The sequence below is a fragment of the Anabrus simplex genome, chromosome 1 (genome assembly GCF_040414725.1).
Source record: "Anabrus simplex isolate iqAnaSimp1 chromosome 1, ASM4041472v1, whole genome shotgun sequence".
Lineage (NCBI taxonomy): Eukaryota > Metazoa > Arthropoda > Insecta > Orthoptera > Tettigoniidae > Anabrus > Anabrus simplex.
Genome location: NC_090265.1, coordinates 812,137,622 through 812,152,243, shown reverse-complemented (window position 1 = coordinate 812,152,243; position 14,622 = coordinate 812,137,622). Strand labels below are relative to the sequence as shown.

Here is a 14,622-nt window from a genome sequence, read left to right as displayed (position 1 = left end):
CAACTGTGGACGAACATGCCTCATGAGAGGATCCAAAGGCTGTTTGACATCATTCCAAACCGCATAAAGGCATGCGTTGCGGCCAGTGGGGGAGGGCACCTGTAATTGCCAACGCCTTGTCTATTTCATCCCATATTGTAATCGTTCAATAAAAGTACATGGTCTTTCAGCATAGGTAGTTTCATTCACTTTTAACCACTCCTTCTGGGTGCTTGACTTTTGTTGTCAGACAGTGTATACAAACTGAACTTAAAAATAAAGTGTTTAAGAACAACTGTGGATTCTACGAGTGATTTAATATTACATCAGAAAATAAAAAAACAATGTACATCATAAAAACTTTCTATCTGTCTCTATTTTAAAGAACATTCTAAGCTTTAAATAAATAAAAATAAGTTCCATATGGTACAGAATCATGCCCAATGAAATCCCCACTTAACGGACAATGACTTCAAAGCCTAATGCATTCACAATGTATTTATATAGGATAAAAAAATTGAATGGAAATCAAGCAAACATTAAATGGAAATTTCACTGTCCTGCAGCAAAGAAACGTATAAAATTAAAACACGAGACTAGTTGTAGGTAAGTTTGGTGACATGATCAGTTTTACGATTGGACGCTTTCACAAATCCCAAGAATTGGAGTTCTGCAACAGCTCTTGTAAATCGTGCTCTGTGACTATGTCAAGGAAAAAGCATGAGCTATTTGAAGAACTTTGTATAAGAAAGATGGCCTTATACAAATCCTGTCTTGATTGGTAGGAATTTAAAAAAAAAACATTTTAGAGAGGCCAAGCAAGCAACAAAAATAAGACCTAGTTGGGAAAAGAAAAAAATAAACACACATAATAATAATAATAATAATAATAATAATAATAATAATAATAATAATAATAATAATAATAATAATAATAATATATACATCAATATTTGTATTATAATGTGTAAATACTGTACTTTCATTATTGTAAGGCTCTTGGTGCATCACGTGCACCGTTACTACCCATATTTCCTGTGGAGAAGTGTAGAATAATAATAATAATAATAATAATAATAATAATAATAATAATACTAATAATAATAAATCAATGTTTTTTTTTGTGAATGATGTTATACTGTACAGAGTAATAAACATGAAACAGATCTACGTAATGGTCATAAGCAAACATGTCATTCAACCTGTTAACTTGACAGTAGCTAGCACATCATTGGAGCAAGTCCAACGCTTTAAGCGTACTTGACCACAGCTGGAAAAATGCTGTTGAAATTAGGTCCCAGACTGAACAGCCAAGGACTGCATTCATGAGAATGAGCAAACTGCTCTCTAACAGGGACTTTTAGATCAATCTCCAACCCAGTTTACTTCAGTGTTATGTATTTTCTGTCTTACTTTATGGTGCCGAGACTTGGACCCTAACAGAGAACAGCAGCAAAGAACTTCGATCCTTTGAGATGTGATGCTACCGATGCCTGCTCAGAATTTCATGTTTTGACAGAATACGTAACACCGAAGAACTCAAACGCATGAAGAAACTTTAGTACTTTGGCCATATCAGCTTAACTTAAAAGATAAAATTGAAGGAAGGAGAAATAGGGGAAGAAGGAGAATATCTTGGCTACGGAATCTACGAGAATGGTACAGGCTCAGTACTCTCCCTCTTTTCCGAGTTGCTGAGAACAAGAACCAGATCACCCTGATGACAGCCAACATGCAATGAGGATATGGTAAAAGAAGAAGAATAACAAAAAGATGATGATGATGATGATAATTATGATCTCCAGTGGTACAAGAGAAAGAAGTAACTCTTCTCTTTTGTTCATCTCTCGATTCATGTATGATGGCAGCATTTTATGTTCAGCTGAGTGGTGGCAAATACTTTTAGTAAGCAATAGTTAGTTAACTTTCTTCAGTTTGTCGCAGGTTTTTCTGGGGTCGCTGGAGCCACCCAGGATCATTTTGGTTTTTGCTTGGATTGAATGAGGGTTACTGGACAAGAAGCTGCCTCTGTGGATCAGTGGTAGAGTGTCGGCCTCCGGATCCCAAGATAGCAGGTTCAAACTTGGCAGAGGTAGTAGGATTTTTGAAGGGCGGAAAAAAGTCCATTCGACACTCCATGTCGTACGTTGACGGCATGTAAAAGATCTCTGGTGACACATTTGGTGTTTACCCGACAAAATACATTAAATCTCAGCCACAGATGCCCAAGAGAGTTTCGGTTTACTCGGTCTGCAATCTAGTGGGCCTAGAGTAAAACAAAACGTCAAAATTGAAGAGCAAACAGCCATATGGCGTCAAATTGAAATGTCTGCACATGGTAGCTGAGACCATACGATTATTATTATTATTATTTATTGGACAAGACAAAAGATTGGCTGAATGGGTGGCTACATTTCTAGAAAACAGAACTCTGAGAATTGGAGAATTAGAATAGGTGAAGCATTACCTGGTTCATTACAAGATATTAGAATCATTCTGTATTGACAGTTTTCACTTTACAAAGGAAAAATGAAATGTATCCTCCTAATTCAATACAGATCATAATTCCATCATTCCATTTGTATTGAATTGTATTGATTTGTACTGAATTAGGAGGATACATTTAATTTTTCCTTTCTAAAGTTCCCTGGTCCTGCAATGATTAAGAGAGGGTAGTATTATTAGCAGTTTAAGTTTTCTCATGTATATGAAAAGAGTAATGAACTGGAATCACAGATAAGGTTTATTGTGGATGTAGATAGAGTAATAAATAAATTACAGGGTTGTGAGTGACTACAAAAAGACCTCAACAATGAATGTTGTGAAATGAAGAGCAGACAATGGTACGATGTTAACAGGATGAAAATGTCGTGAGATGGACAGCAGGCAATGGTATGACGGTAAATGGAATGCCGTGTCAAGTTGTAAGTTTTACCAATGTGGAGAAGTCCTCTCAGTTTTAATTAACGTGTCGGTGGGGTGATAGTACCTCATGGCGATCACTGTAAGTACTTAGGTGACATTGATAAGGTTGTAAATAAAGGTTACACAAATTTTCATACAGTTAAGAGAGTATTTAAGGGTTGTAGTAAGGATGTAAAGGAGAGGGTGTATAAGTCAGCCAAATTAGAGTACGGTTTCAATGTATGGGACCCACACCAGGATTACTTGAAAAATGAAGTAGAAAAAATCCAAAGGAAAGTAGCATAATTTGTTCTAGGTTAGACCGATTTCCAACAAACGAATAGCATTATGAAATGCTGCAAACTTTGGGCTGGGAAGACTTGAGAGTAAGGAGACGAGCTGTTCAACTACGCAGTATGTTCCAAACTGTCAGTGGAGAGATGGCGTGGAATGACACTAGTAGAAGAATAAGCTTCGGTGGAGCTTTTAAAGGTAGGAAAATGAAGACAAATTTGGCAGTCAAGAAGACAAGTTTGGCCAAATATTCATTTTTAGGAAGAGGCATTAGGGATTGGAACAATTAATCAAGGGAAATGTTCGATAAATTTCCAAGTTCTTTGAAATCGTTTAATAAAAGACTAGCAGACAAGCAACTTACAAAAGTAAAAAATCAGGAGAAATTTGGCAGCGAATCACGATGTATTACGACACATCAATGATGGCAGAACATGCACTAATTCAATACATTAACAACTCTATTTGGCCTACATATATATTTTTCATTATTTATCCTTCAACATGCTCAACACGTTACGACTAATTGTCGTTCAACACAGCAGTAGCAGACTTGGCCCTCTTCAGAAACTTGGAACTGAATTTTTACTCAAAGAACTTGCCTTGCTGAACTGATTTTAAGGTCAAACGTTTCTCCAAAGTTTGTTCAGACAGCAAGTATCTGAACTGTGTTTTTGTCTTTGTGACTCTGCTAAAAATCCTTTCACATTCTGCATTGCTATGTGGAATTAATAAAATAGCAAGCATCACCTTAGAGAGTCTGTCATATTTATTACATTTTAAGTACACCATCAGCTGATTTCATCTGACCTTTCTTTTTTGTAGTGGCTTTTCGTCACACCAAAACAGATAGGTATTATGGCGACAATGGGATAGGAAAGGTCTAGGAGTTGGAAGGAAGCGGCCGTGGCCTTAATTAAGGTACAGCCCCAGCATTTGCCTGGTGTAAAAATGCGAAACCATGGAAAACCATCTTCAGGGCTGCCGGCAGTGGGATTCAAACCGACTATCTCCTGGATGCAAGCTCACAGCCACGCACCTCTAACCACACGGCCAACTCACCCGGTTTCATCTGACCTACCAATGCCCACTGAACATCAATTCTTCCTTTTGCAAGTATGTTTCTTTGAGCTTCAAGTTACAGAACAAAGACTGCAGAATATCAGTTTCTTTATCTAAATGTTCTGTTTCTCTAACCAGAATGTTCGGAAACTTGTTAATGAAAAGTCTAAGGCTAGAAAATGATGCCTAACTTATAGCAGAAATATCTGCAACTTCTGCATTAATTAAAACATCTTTGAACAGAAATTTGTGTACCATGTAGTCACATGATGAAGAGAAACACACATCTGCACTCAGATTGTGCTTAGGAATTTTGTAAGTCATCAAAGTTCCGATCTGAGAATCCTTGCTCACAATTTTGCTCCTGGATAAAGTAACCAAAGGGTCCGAGCACAGCAAAATCCTATCTAAACACCTTCTTAGTGATAACCATTGAGTAGGCACATGCTCCAGAATTTTCCTGATCTCTGTGTTGTGTAAAGTCTGAAATTCTCTGAACTTTTCTTTCTTCTTTGCACTCCTTTCCAGATAATAAAATATAACAATTATACTTTCATCTACAATAATTAGATGACAAGAGCACCCTACGATGATTATGTTTATATGTTCCCGCTTCAAACATCCTGCTACACCATTCCTTAATCCTACCATTACTGAAGCATTCTCAGCACCAAGAACTAGGCAGTTTTTTTAATGGCATCTGGAATTCCTGAAAAGTTGAGACAAAAGATTGGCAATGTTAGCTCCAGTAGCATCCCCTTCTAAATTAGGCACAGAGAGTAGACAACTCTGAATTTCATTGAGTTCAGGCCTAAAAAAATGTTAAAACAATAGGATATATTTTCAGATTGCTTTTATTGCTACCATAGCAACAGAAAATGCATTCACCTGCAAATGTGATACAATTTTTGTCCTTTCTTCCATGCACATTTCTGTAATGATAGCTGCTGTTTTCATTCTAGCACATCCATATCATTTAGCAATTTCTGAATCAGGAAACATTTTGCAAAAAAGAAAAAAAAAAGGTCCCGCGTGGTCGGAACAATTTACAGGCAGGTTATGTTCTACGATAAATAAAGTAAATAAAGCCTCGGCACTCGTCACAGGATTTATATCTTGGTTTTTATATGAAAAGTTCAGTTTGTGGTTTCTTTCTACACACTGGACACTCTCCTTATGTTTTTTTGTTTGCACCTGTTTGAGTATATCGCACTTCCCACCATTTGCAACTGAAAAATCACACCTATATACAGAACAGAACGTGACCGTTGGTCCCTTCATGCATTCACTGAAACATGGAACCTCTTCCCTATAAGCGCTTTTAAACACTGCATCATATTTCTTTTTTTGACATTTTGGCCAAAACAAATATTAAGACATACAACCAAGAAGCACTACTACGTGACGTAACACGAGCACTTATGCAGGTCCTGTCTCGTGTGCTACTTCTGAGGTTAGGTTACTCGCTTGTGACTTCCACTTCTTATTAAGCTATTTGAGTATTTGACTGTATTATAGACCACAGAGGAGCACATCACTGGCCACTGTGCCCCGTACTGCCATCTGGTTGTGATTATTAGAACTACTATTGACCAGCCATACTCGGCCATATATAGACAGAACGAGGAAATGCACGAGTTTAAAATATGAAAATTACTGAAAATGCTCTGAAAATCGGGGGATCAGTCCCGGCGATTGGGAAGAATGATGAAAAATTGGGAGTCTCCCGCTTAAACCGGGAGAGTTGGCTCGCCTGTACTAGGTAAACAGCTGATAGGGAATCTGCCACCTCAGCGACAGCGATAATACAGATTGACTGATTGAAGTTGAATGTACTTCATGATGCAAAGCAATGTTTGAGATCCAGAATCAACCGAGATTTGAACTTCAGCCTTCCGGGTGGAAAGCTAGCAGCTAAGCCACTCAGCTAATCATACTTTCAGTACGCAATAGTCACGAAGCGCGTTCAATATATAATGCAACACATTTTATTTCTCTGCCAATTTCTTTTTTTTTAATTTGTTTGGGACAGTTTTGAATATTCCTGCATCGTCTCATAAAGTTTTATTAATTTCGGATAGGTGGCAGCGCTACAACTTGCCTTCAAAATAGCATCTGTAACAGAGGCGCATACCAAACAAAGAGCAGTTATTGAGTTTCTTTTGGTGGAAAACCAAGGCATCACAGATATTCACAGATGCTTGCAGAATGTCTACGGAGACCTGGCAGAGGATAAAACGACAGTGAGTTGTTGGGTGAGGCGTGTTTCATCATCACAGCAAGGTCGAGCAAACCTGTCTGATTTCCACGTGCCGGCCGGCCACACACAGCTGTGACGCCTGCAAAGTTGGAACGTGCGGACACCCGTATTTGAGGTGATCGATGGATCACAGTCAAATACCTTGCTGCTGAACTTGACATCTCTGTTGGTAGTGCTACGGAAGACCATAAAGAGCAAAGAAGAAACATATGTGCAGAATTGCTTGCTCGTTATGAGGTTGAATGTGACAATTTCTTGTCAGACATTGTCATAGGCAATGAAATATGGATTCATCACTTCGAACCGGAAACACAACGGCAATCCATGGAGTTTAAGGTTATAAACTTCATAGTTGGTTCCGTATTGAGTTAAGGTTACACGTAAAATAAATGCTAAATTTTGTTATTTTCACATTCTCAATACATATCAATCATGCAATGTTTACAATAACATTACAATATTAATACAATAATCCCCTCCCTTCCGCTCACATTGCTCCCCTTCTGCTTCAAGCCGTTCTCACTCTGACAGTTGCACTCAAACCAGCAAGCTCGTTTCACAATGCGCAAGGTGAGCTCTCAATGTTTGTTTTTTTCACTAGTCTCGTTCCTCATTTTCCTCTTTCTCTCGCGTTAACTCAAACTCTCTCTTCCTCAGGTTCATTTTGGTTCCTATTGAATTGGGATTGCTCCTTTGCATCACAGCAAGATTCAATTCACCTCAAGATATACCCTACAACTCTAATAATACTCAACCTTCGCTGTGGACCTTTTGAACAACAATTCCCTCTGCGCTAATGTTGATTCACACCTTCTAGAACCTAATAGAAACTGGACTTTGTTTATAATCTGACTTAACCAATTTTAAATGTGCAACTTCGTCAACTAGAGCTGTTTTATTCTGTTTTGAGATAATAGTTGACTACTAATGTAATTTTAAAGATATCATTGTCACTGTTTATATAATTTTGTCACATTCAACTATTCATATATTACCATTTTATGTATATCATCTTAGGTCATTTCATCTTTCATCTCACCAAATCACTGTTTTAGAAATATAGTTTACATTTGTCTTGGCTAGGCTGATGATGGTCCTTATAGTACCAAAACTAGTACCTTATAATATTGTAATGTTATTGTAAACACTGCATGATTGATATGTATTGAGAAGGTGGAAATAACAAGATTTAGCATTTACTTTACGTGTAATCCATGGAGTGGCGCCACACCAACTCTCCCACGAAGAAAAAGTTCAAAACCATACCCTCAACTGGTAAAGTCATGGATATGGTCTCCTGGGACTCTGAAGGGGTTATTCTGTTTGATGTCCTCCCTTGTGGTAAAACGATCAACTATGAAGTGCATTGTGCTACTCTAAGGAAATTGAAGAAACAACTTCAGCGGTTCATAGCCACAAAAATGCAAATGAACTTCTCCTTCTCCATGACAGTGCAAGACCTCACACAAGTCTGCACACCCAATAGGAGCTCACAAAACTTCAGTGGACTGTTCTTCCTCATTCTTCACCCTACAGCCCGGATCTCGCGCTGTTTGGCCCAATAAATGATGCATTCCGCAATGGATGATGGGGGAGTGATTGATGCAGCACGACGTTGGCTCCACCATTGACCAGTAGAGTGGTACCATGTAGGCATACAGGCCCTCACATCACAGTAGCGTAAGGCAGCAGCACTGAATGGAGATAACGTTCAAAAACGGGTATAGTAGCAAAAGGAATGGGGAATAAAATGGTGTATTTAAATCCTCAATAAAATGAACCTCCTTTTAGAAAAAAATATGTGTTGCATTACATACTGAACTCCCTTCGTAGTAATGGAATTAATTTAAAAACACTAGAAACATGTGCTTTAACTGAGTAAATTTTCTGGGTAATAGAATGGAATACAGTAGAAACTAGTTTATATTTAATTCAAAGGGAGCAATTTGAACTACTTATAACTAAGAATTGATACTGTGTTTAAAAAAATCATCTAGGTGAAAAATAAAATATTTAAATAATAATTTAACTCACAACTCAAGATGCTATAATGGAACATTATTTTTCTCAGATCCTTTCTTACATGGCAATAATTTACTTTAAGTCACACTGACACATACAGGTCTTATGGCAATGATAGAATAGGAAAAGTCTAGGGAGTGGGAAGGAAGCGACCGTGGCCTCAATTAAGGTACAGCCCCATCATTTGTCCGATGTGATTTAGGGCTGCCGACACGGTGGCTCGAACCCACTAATCACCCGAATGCAAGCTGACAGCTATGTGACCAAAACCGTGCAGCCACTTGCTCAGTGGAACCTTCCTTACTAGAAAACTTTTTTAGATGGTACTTCATTCGAAAATTTCTTTTTATGAAAACACTGTTGATAAATACTCACAAAAGTAAATTCACAATAAAACACTGGAGGAATACAATATGGAGAGTACACTGTTTTTTTTAATTGTTACTTATTTCCTTGTACAGGTGCTAGAGAGATATATTTTGTGTCACTCATGATTGCTGCAGGCAATACTGATCATTCATCTGTATTGATGTGAAAATGAATACACTTTTATTCCCACATTATGACTGTAGTGTATGTATCATGTAGGCTTACTGCAGTAAAACATCACCTACCAGCATTTGTCTTTCCCTTAGTATATCAGCACCACTAATGCAGTAGCATGACTTCTGTCTTCTCTTTGAGCTGGTTCCATACGATTGCATCCACAGAGAATCTCTGTTTAAAATTTTAAGACACCTTGGACTACACCCCAAATTAATAAACATGATAAACTTGACTTTCACTAACACCAAATCAAAAGTGAAGTTTAGGAGTGAAACATCAGAGACATTTGAAATTAAAACTGGACTACGGCAGGGAGATGGGCTCTCACCACTATTATTTAATTGTGCTCTAAAAATGGTAATGTAATCATAATAATGTTATTTGCTTTACGTCCTACTAACTACTTTTTAAGGTCTTCGGAGACGCCAAGGTGCAGGAATTTAGTCCTGCAGGAGTTCTTTTATGTCCCAGTAAATCTACCAACACAGAGCTGTCGTATTTGAGCACCTTCAAATACCACCGGACTGAGCCAGGATCGAACCAGCCAAGCTGGGGTTAGAAGGCCAGCGCCTTAACCGTCTGAGCCACTCAGCCCGGCAAACTGGTAATGAGGGAATGGTTTAGGAAATGTCCCCCAAAAATAAAGATCGGCCAAAAAATCAAAACAAATTGCCTGGGTTTTGCCGACGATTTAACTTTACTAGCAGTGGACATAAAAGAAGCAAAAACCCAGATATCAGAACTTCAAAACATTGCAAATAAAATTGGACTCAAAATATCATTTGAAAAAACAGAAATTACGCCCCAAAAACCAACAACTAAAAGAAGTTACCATAAATGGTAATAAAATCAAAATAGTAACTCACATTAAATATCTTGGAGAAGTAATAACACACAACCAAAATGAAAAAAATCTCAATCCAAAGAAGAACAAATAGATTAGCTAAAGCACAAAAATTAACATGGGATATCTACAAAAAGAAATGTCTATCAAAAAGTACAAAAATAAAACACAACACAGTTATAAAACCAGAAGTTACATATGCAGCAGAAACACTTTTTCACCTGAATAAACAATCAAAGACTGACATTCAGAAAACTGAAAGGAGGATTGGAAGAACCTGCATCAACAAAAAATACCAGAAAGATGGACAGTGGTGGATAATACCTAACAAAGTCGTGTACAAAGAGCTAGAACCCATTACAGATACTATGCGTAAGGGGAGACTGGGAATCTTTGGACATATGAGGATCCAGGATTCGAGACTCCTGAAATAACTAGTACAACACAATCTTGTTTCAAAAAATACCACAACAGGATGTAAATGGATCAGAGAAGCAAGAGAGGATGTGAAAGAAACAGGCCTTAAAACAGAAGACACCACAAATAAGATCAAATTGAATACAAAACTCAAGAATACAAACCTCCGCTTTACCCTTACACTAAACAAACCAACAACACGCATATTTGTAACTGAGGAAAGGGCACGAAGATCGGAGCATCTGAAGAAGTACTGGGAGGACCGCAAAGCCCGCACAATCCCTTCAAAGAGACCTGAACGATGGACTGACTAAAGTGATCCTATTTGGCCATAAAAATAGAATAAGGAAAAGAAGATAATACAGAGAAAATATTATATGTAATAAAATGTTGTTTTGCCAAGACTTGCAAAAATCCACACTTAATTCAGAACTACGAGCAACTAGGTTATGTATAAACCAGTTTGAACTGTATAAATACAGTAAAATACCAAAACAAAATAAACCCCATGGCGCAACAGCCCCGAATGGCCATGAGCTACCAAGTGACCGTTGCTCAGCCGAAGGCCTGAAGATTACGAGGTGTCGTGTGGTCAGCACGAAGAATCCTCTCGGCCATTATTCTGGGCTTTCTATACCAGGGCCACCATTTCACCATTAGATAGCTCCTCAACTGTTATCATGAGACTGAGTGTACCTTGAACCAGCCTTCAGATCCAGGTAAAAATCCCTGACCTGGCCAGAAATCGAACCTGGGGCCTCTGGGTAAGAGGCAGGCACGCTACCCCTAAACTGCAGGGCCGGCACATTAAAATACTAGTATAAAAAATTTGAGGTACCTCTGAAATTAATTTGTTATAGCAAAATAATTATTAAGAACTAACCTGTTGTTATATCCATTGCAAAATCTACATTACTTCACCACAAATTTACAGATGAAAAAGTTTCATATTTATTGGATAATAATAATGTTATTGATTTTACATCCCACTAATTACTTTTACAGTTTTTCGGAGATGCCAAGGTGTCGGATTTTGTCCCACACTCAATCTACCTAAACGAGGCTTGATATATTTGAGCACTTTCATATACCACTAGACTGAATCAGGATTGAATCTATCAAGTTGGGCGCAGAAGGCCAGTGCTGTACTGTCTGAGGTACTCAACCCAGCATATTTACTAGATGATACAAAAAATTAGGATAATGCCATACAGTAATTGCAAGAGGTATTCAGTAAATTTTACGTCCCATTAACTACTTTTATGTTTTTTTCAGAGACAACAAGATGCCAGAAGTTTGTCCTGCAGGAATTCCTTAATGAGCCAGTAAATCTACCAACATAAGGCTGACGTATTTGAGCACCTTGAAATACCATAAGACTGAGCCAGGATCGAACCTGCCAAGGTGAGCTCGGAAGGCCAGCGCTCTACCGTCTAAGCTACTCAGCCCGGCATATTTATTAGAAGACAGAAGAAATATGTGTACACAAAGTAATGATATACAGTAATTGCAAGAGGTTTCCTGTAAATGAGCATATCGAAGTTTACATTGTTCCGATACACTTTGTTCTGGACTTCATTTTTTGGAAAAATTCATTATTTTCTTCTGAACACTTATGGGCACAAAACATAGTCATCAGCCACTCCTAATGAATTTAAGACAGATTCTAGCACATCACTGTGTGACAGGAGAAAATCTTGAAGACTACGTACCATATTTGCTGTCTGCACAAGACTCAAACTCTGTCAAACACTTTGAGGCACGTTTTTCTCTTCCACCTCATAATCACATGGAATTCTATCACTCGTAATGTCAGCCATAATTTCATCATCGGCGATATCTTTTTAAACTAACACATCAGAGTTCACATTGACGTAGTCGCAAGATTCAGACTTGTTGGCACGTCCAACTTTTCACACAAACACTTCCAGTTTTCCTCTGTTTCTGCAACATCGAACACTTCATTTTCTGCGATGATGTCTTCCGCATAAACCACTTCAGCTTTTCTAAAGCAGTTTGCAATGATTTCTTCTTTCATTGATCTCCATGCACCACTGAACACCTGAATTGCTTCCAGTATAGTGACATTAATGGCTCTCTCTCTCTCTCTCTCTCTCTCTCTCTCTGAGGTAATATTAAATAGGAAATTGGCTTCTTTTTTGTGTTTTATATACAAGAAATTAATTCTTAATGTTGACCTACCATAATGATGTACTTCAGTAACTGAATAAATACAGTACTTAAAAATTTAATCTTCACATGCTGTTGGTTAGGCAACCCGTCGATCAGAATCGTCATGCGATTTGTTTATCTTCCCCTGATATTTGTAATCTGCTAGTTTGGCCTGTGTGTTGTAACCAGTGCACTGTCTTGTATTAGCTGAATAGGAACGTATTGTGCAAAATGCCCGGCGATTAGAAAAGAATGAATTTTAATTATATTTTGAAAAATTAACGTTAAATAAAGGTAAAAGGGATAAATATTAATTCATTATACTGAAAGTTTGAAATTCGTTAAAATTAAATATTTTAATACACATCGTTAAAATGAAATATTTAAACACACATTAAATAAGGAAAATGGAAGGGGCCTAAAAATAATTTTACAATTTTGAACATTTCATTATATTGCTTTCGTTACAGCAACATTTTACTCTATTAAATGAAAAATATCACATTAATAATATTTTCGACACCGGATCTTAAAGCTGCCCTTATCAGCTCTTTTTGCTATTTGGATATACAGTGATGGTAACATTTAAAGGATACCATCACTTATAATCTGAAGTGAAAATTATATATAGACGATACAGCAAAACATGAATCCCAAAGAGCTTCTGTTCTTTTTCTCAAACACTATCCCTGTGAACTCAAAACTTGAGAAATCATTGCTTGTACGAATACAACGTGTCACCATATGAATATAGTAGAAACTAATAATAATTTTCCGTCTTCGACTGCACGCTTTCATTCTACCTAAAGTCGCACACATTCAAGCCTTCTGCACGAAAATGAACTAATACACTGCTGCCAACCCTCAAGAAACATGAGATGCAAGCCATAGGCCCATATTACTTCACCTTTGCAATTTGAATAAAAATTTCTGATCTTAAATATCTTAAATCTCATTTTTTTTTTAAATTTGAAAATAAATAATAGGGCAAACAAGGTCATGAATAATTATTTAAATGTATTATCTGCAACCATGGAGATTTGGTTGGCACAGGATCATAGAGGGGTTTGTGAGGACACAATTTTACTGCTGCAGACTCTGCCAAGCCTAAAGACTCTTCCACCACCCTTTGTCCCTCTGAAACCGGCCGCTAGCACGTTTCTCCCTTACTTCTCATCTCCCCACCCCCCACCAGCACAACATCCTCGGATGGAAGCTTGGAAGTCCCTAACACTGTACCTTCAACCTGAAAACATTTACTAGTGAACTGCGCACAAAACGTCAGTCACGAAAGTCTGATATTGGAAAACAGTCTTCCTTAGTAATGAGAATTTACAGTTTTACAATGAAATGTAATTTTCTTAGCCTTATTCGAGTCCAGTTTTTTACTTCAAATATCAAAAGAAAATACTCTTTTTGTTCTCTAGGGAGGACATGTCCTGGAGTCCTTACGGGCCGGCCGCTACTGCATTACACTCCTAGATTCTGAAGGCCATCTGGATAGACACAAGAGTTCTCAGCAGGTTTAGGCCCTTATAAGGCTGTATGGGTCATAGATTTAGGTGAGATGATGTTCTTCATCTACTTAAGAAAAGAGTACAAATCTCCTTTAACAGCATTATGCACATTTACTTGACTAAAACTTTCTTGTTTATTTGAAAATTTATGTACACCACTTCTAAAAATCTACTTATTAATATTTCTACTTTTAACCATTTTGCTGTGTGTCTTTTTTAATGTTTGACAATCTCCTCTTCATCATCAACTGCTGTCTCCATCTCTCTGATATAAGACTAAGATTAAATGAAACACAGCTGGGAAAAGTCAAAGTTCAGAAAAAATATATTCTTTACAGTTAACTTCCCAAATATTACAACAAGGAAGTACATTTCCTATACATATTTTTTTAACTTTCTTCAGCTCACCCTTTCTGGGGTTTCTGCAGCCAACCAGGCTCATTTTGGTTTTAGCCGGAGGTTTAACACACACCATGCAATTCTTGAGATGTAAAGCTCAACCCAGGATGGAAAATTAATTTATAATGTCCAATAACGGACCATTATATTGGTATTATATATTTACTCATTCAGGACAAATATTTCATGTTCCCTATGGGAATCAA

General features: G+C 37.5%; 1 protein-coding gene across 1 annotated transcript in view; it reads right to left on the bottom strand.

Moving 5' to 3' along the window:
• Positions 1-284: 284 nt before the first annotated feature.
• The window catches only part of Orc3 (origin recognition complex subunit 3), a 105,541-nt gene continuing 91,203 nt past the window's right edge, over positions 285-14,622 (bottom strand). Inside the window, exon 13 of the mRNA XM_067146956.2 lies at positions 285-675. Coding sequence (XP_067003057.2) covers positions 576-675 — 100 coding nt within the window. The 3' untranslated portion in view covers positions 285-575. The remainder of the gene's footprint in view (positions 676-14,622) is intronic.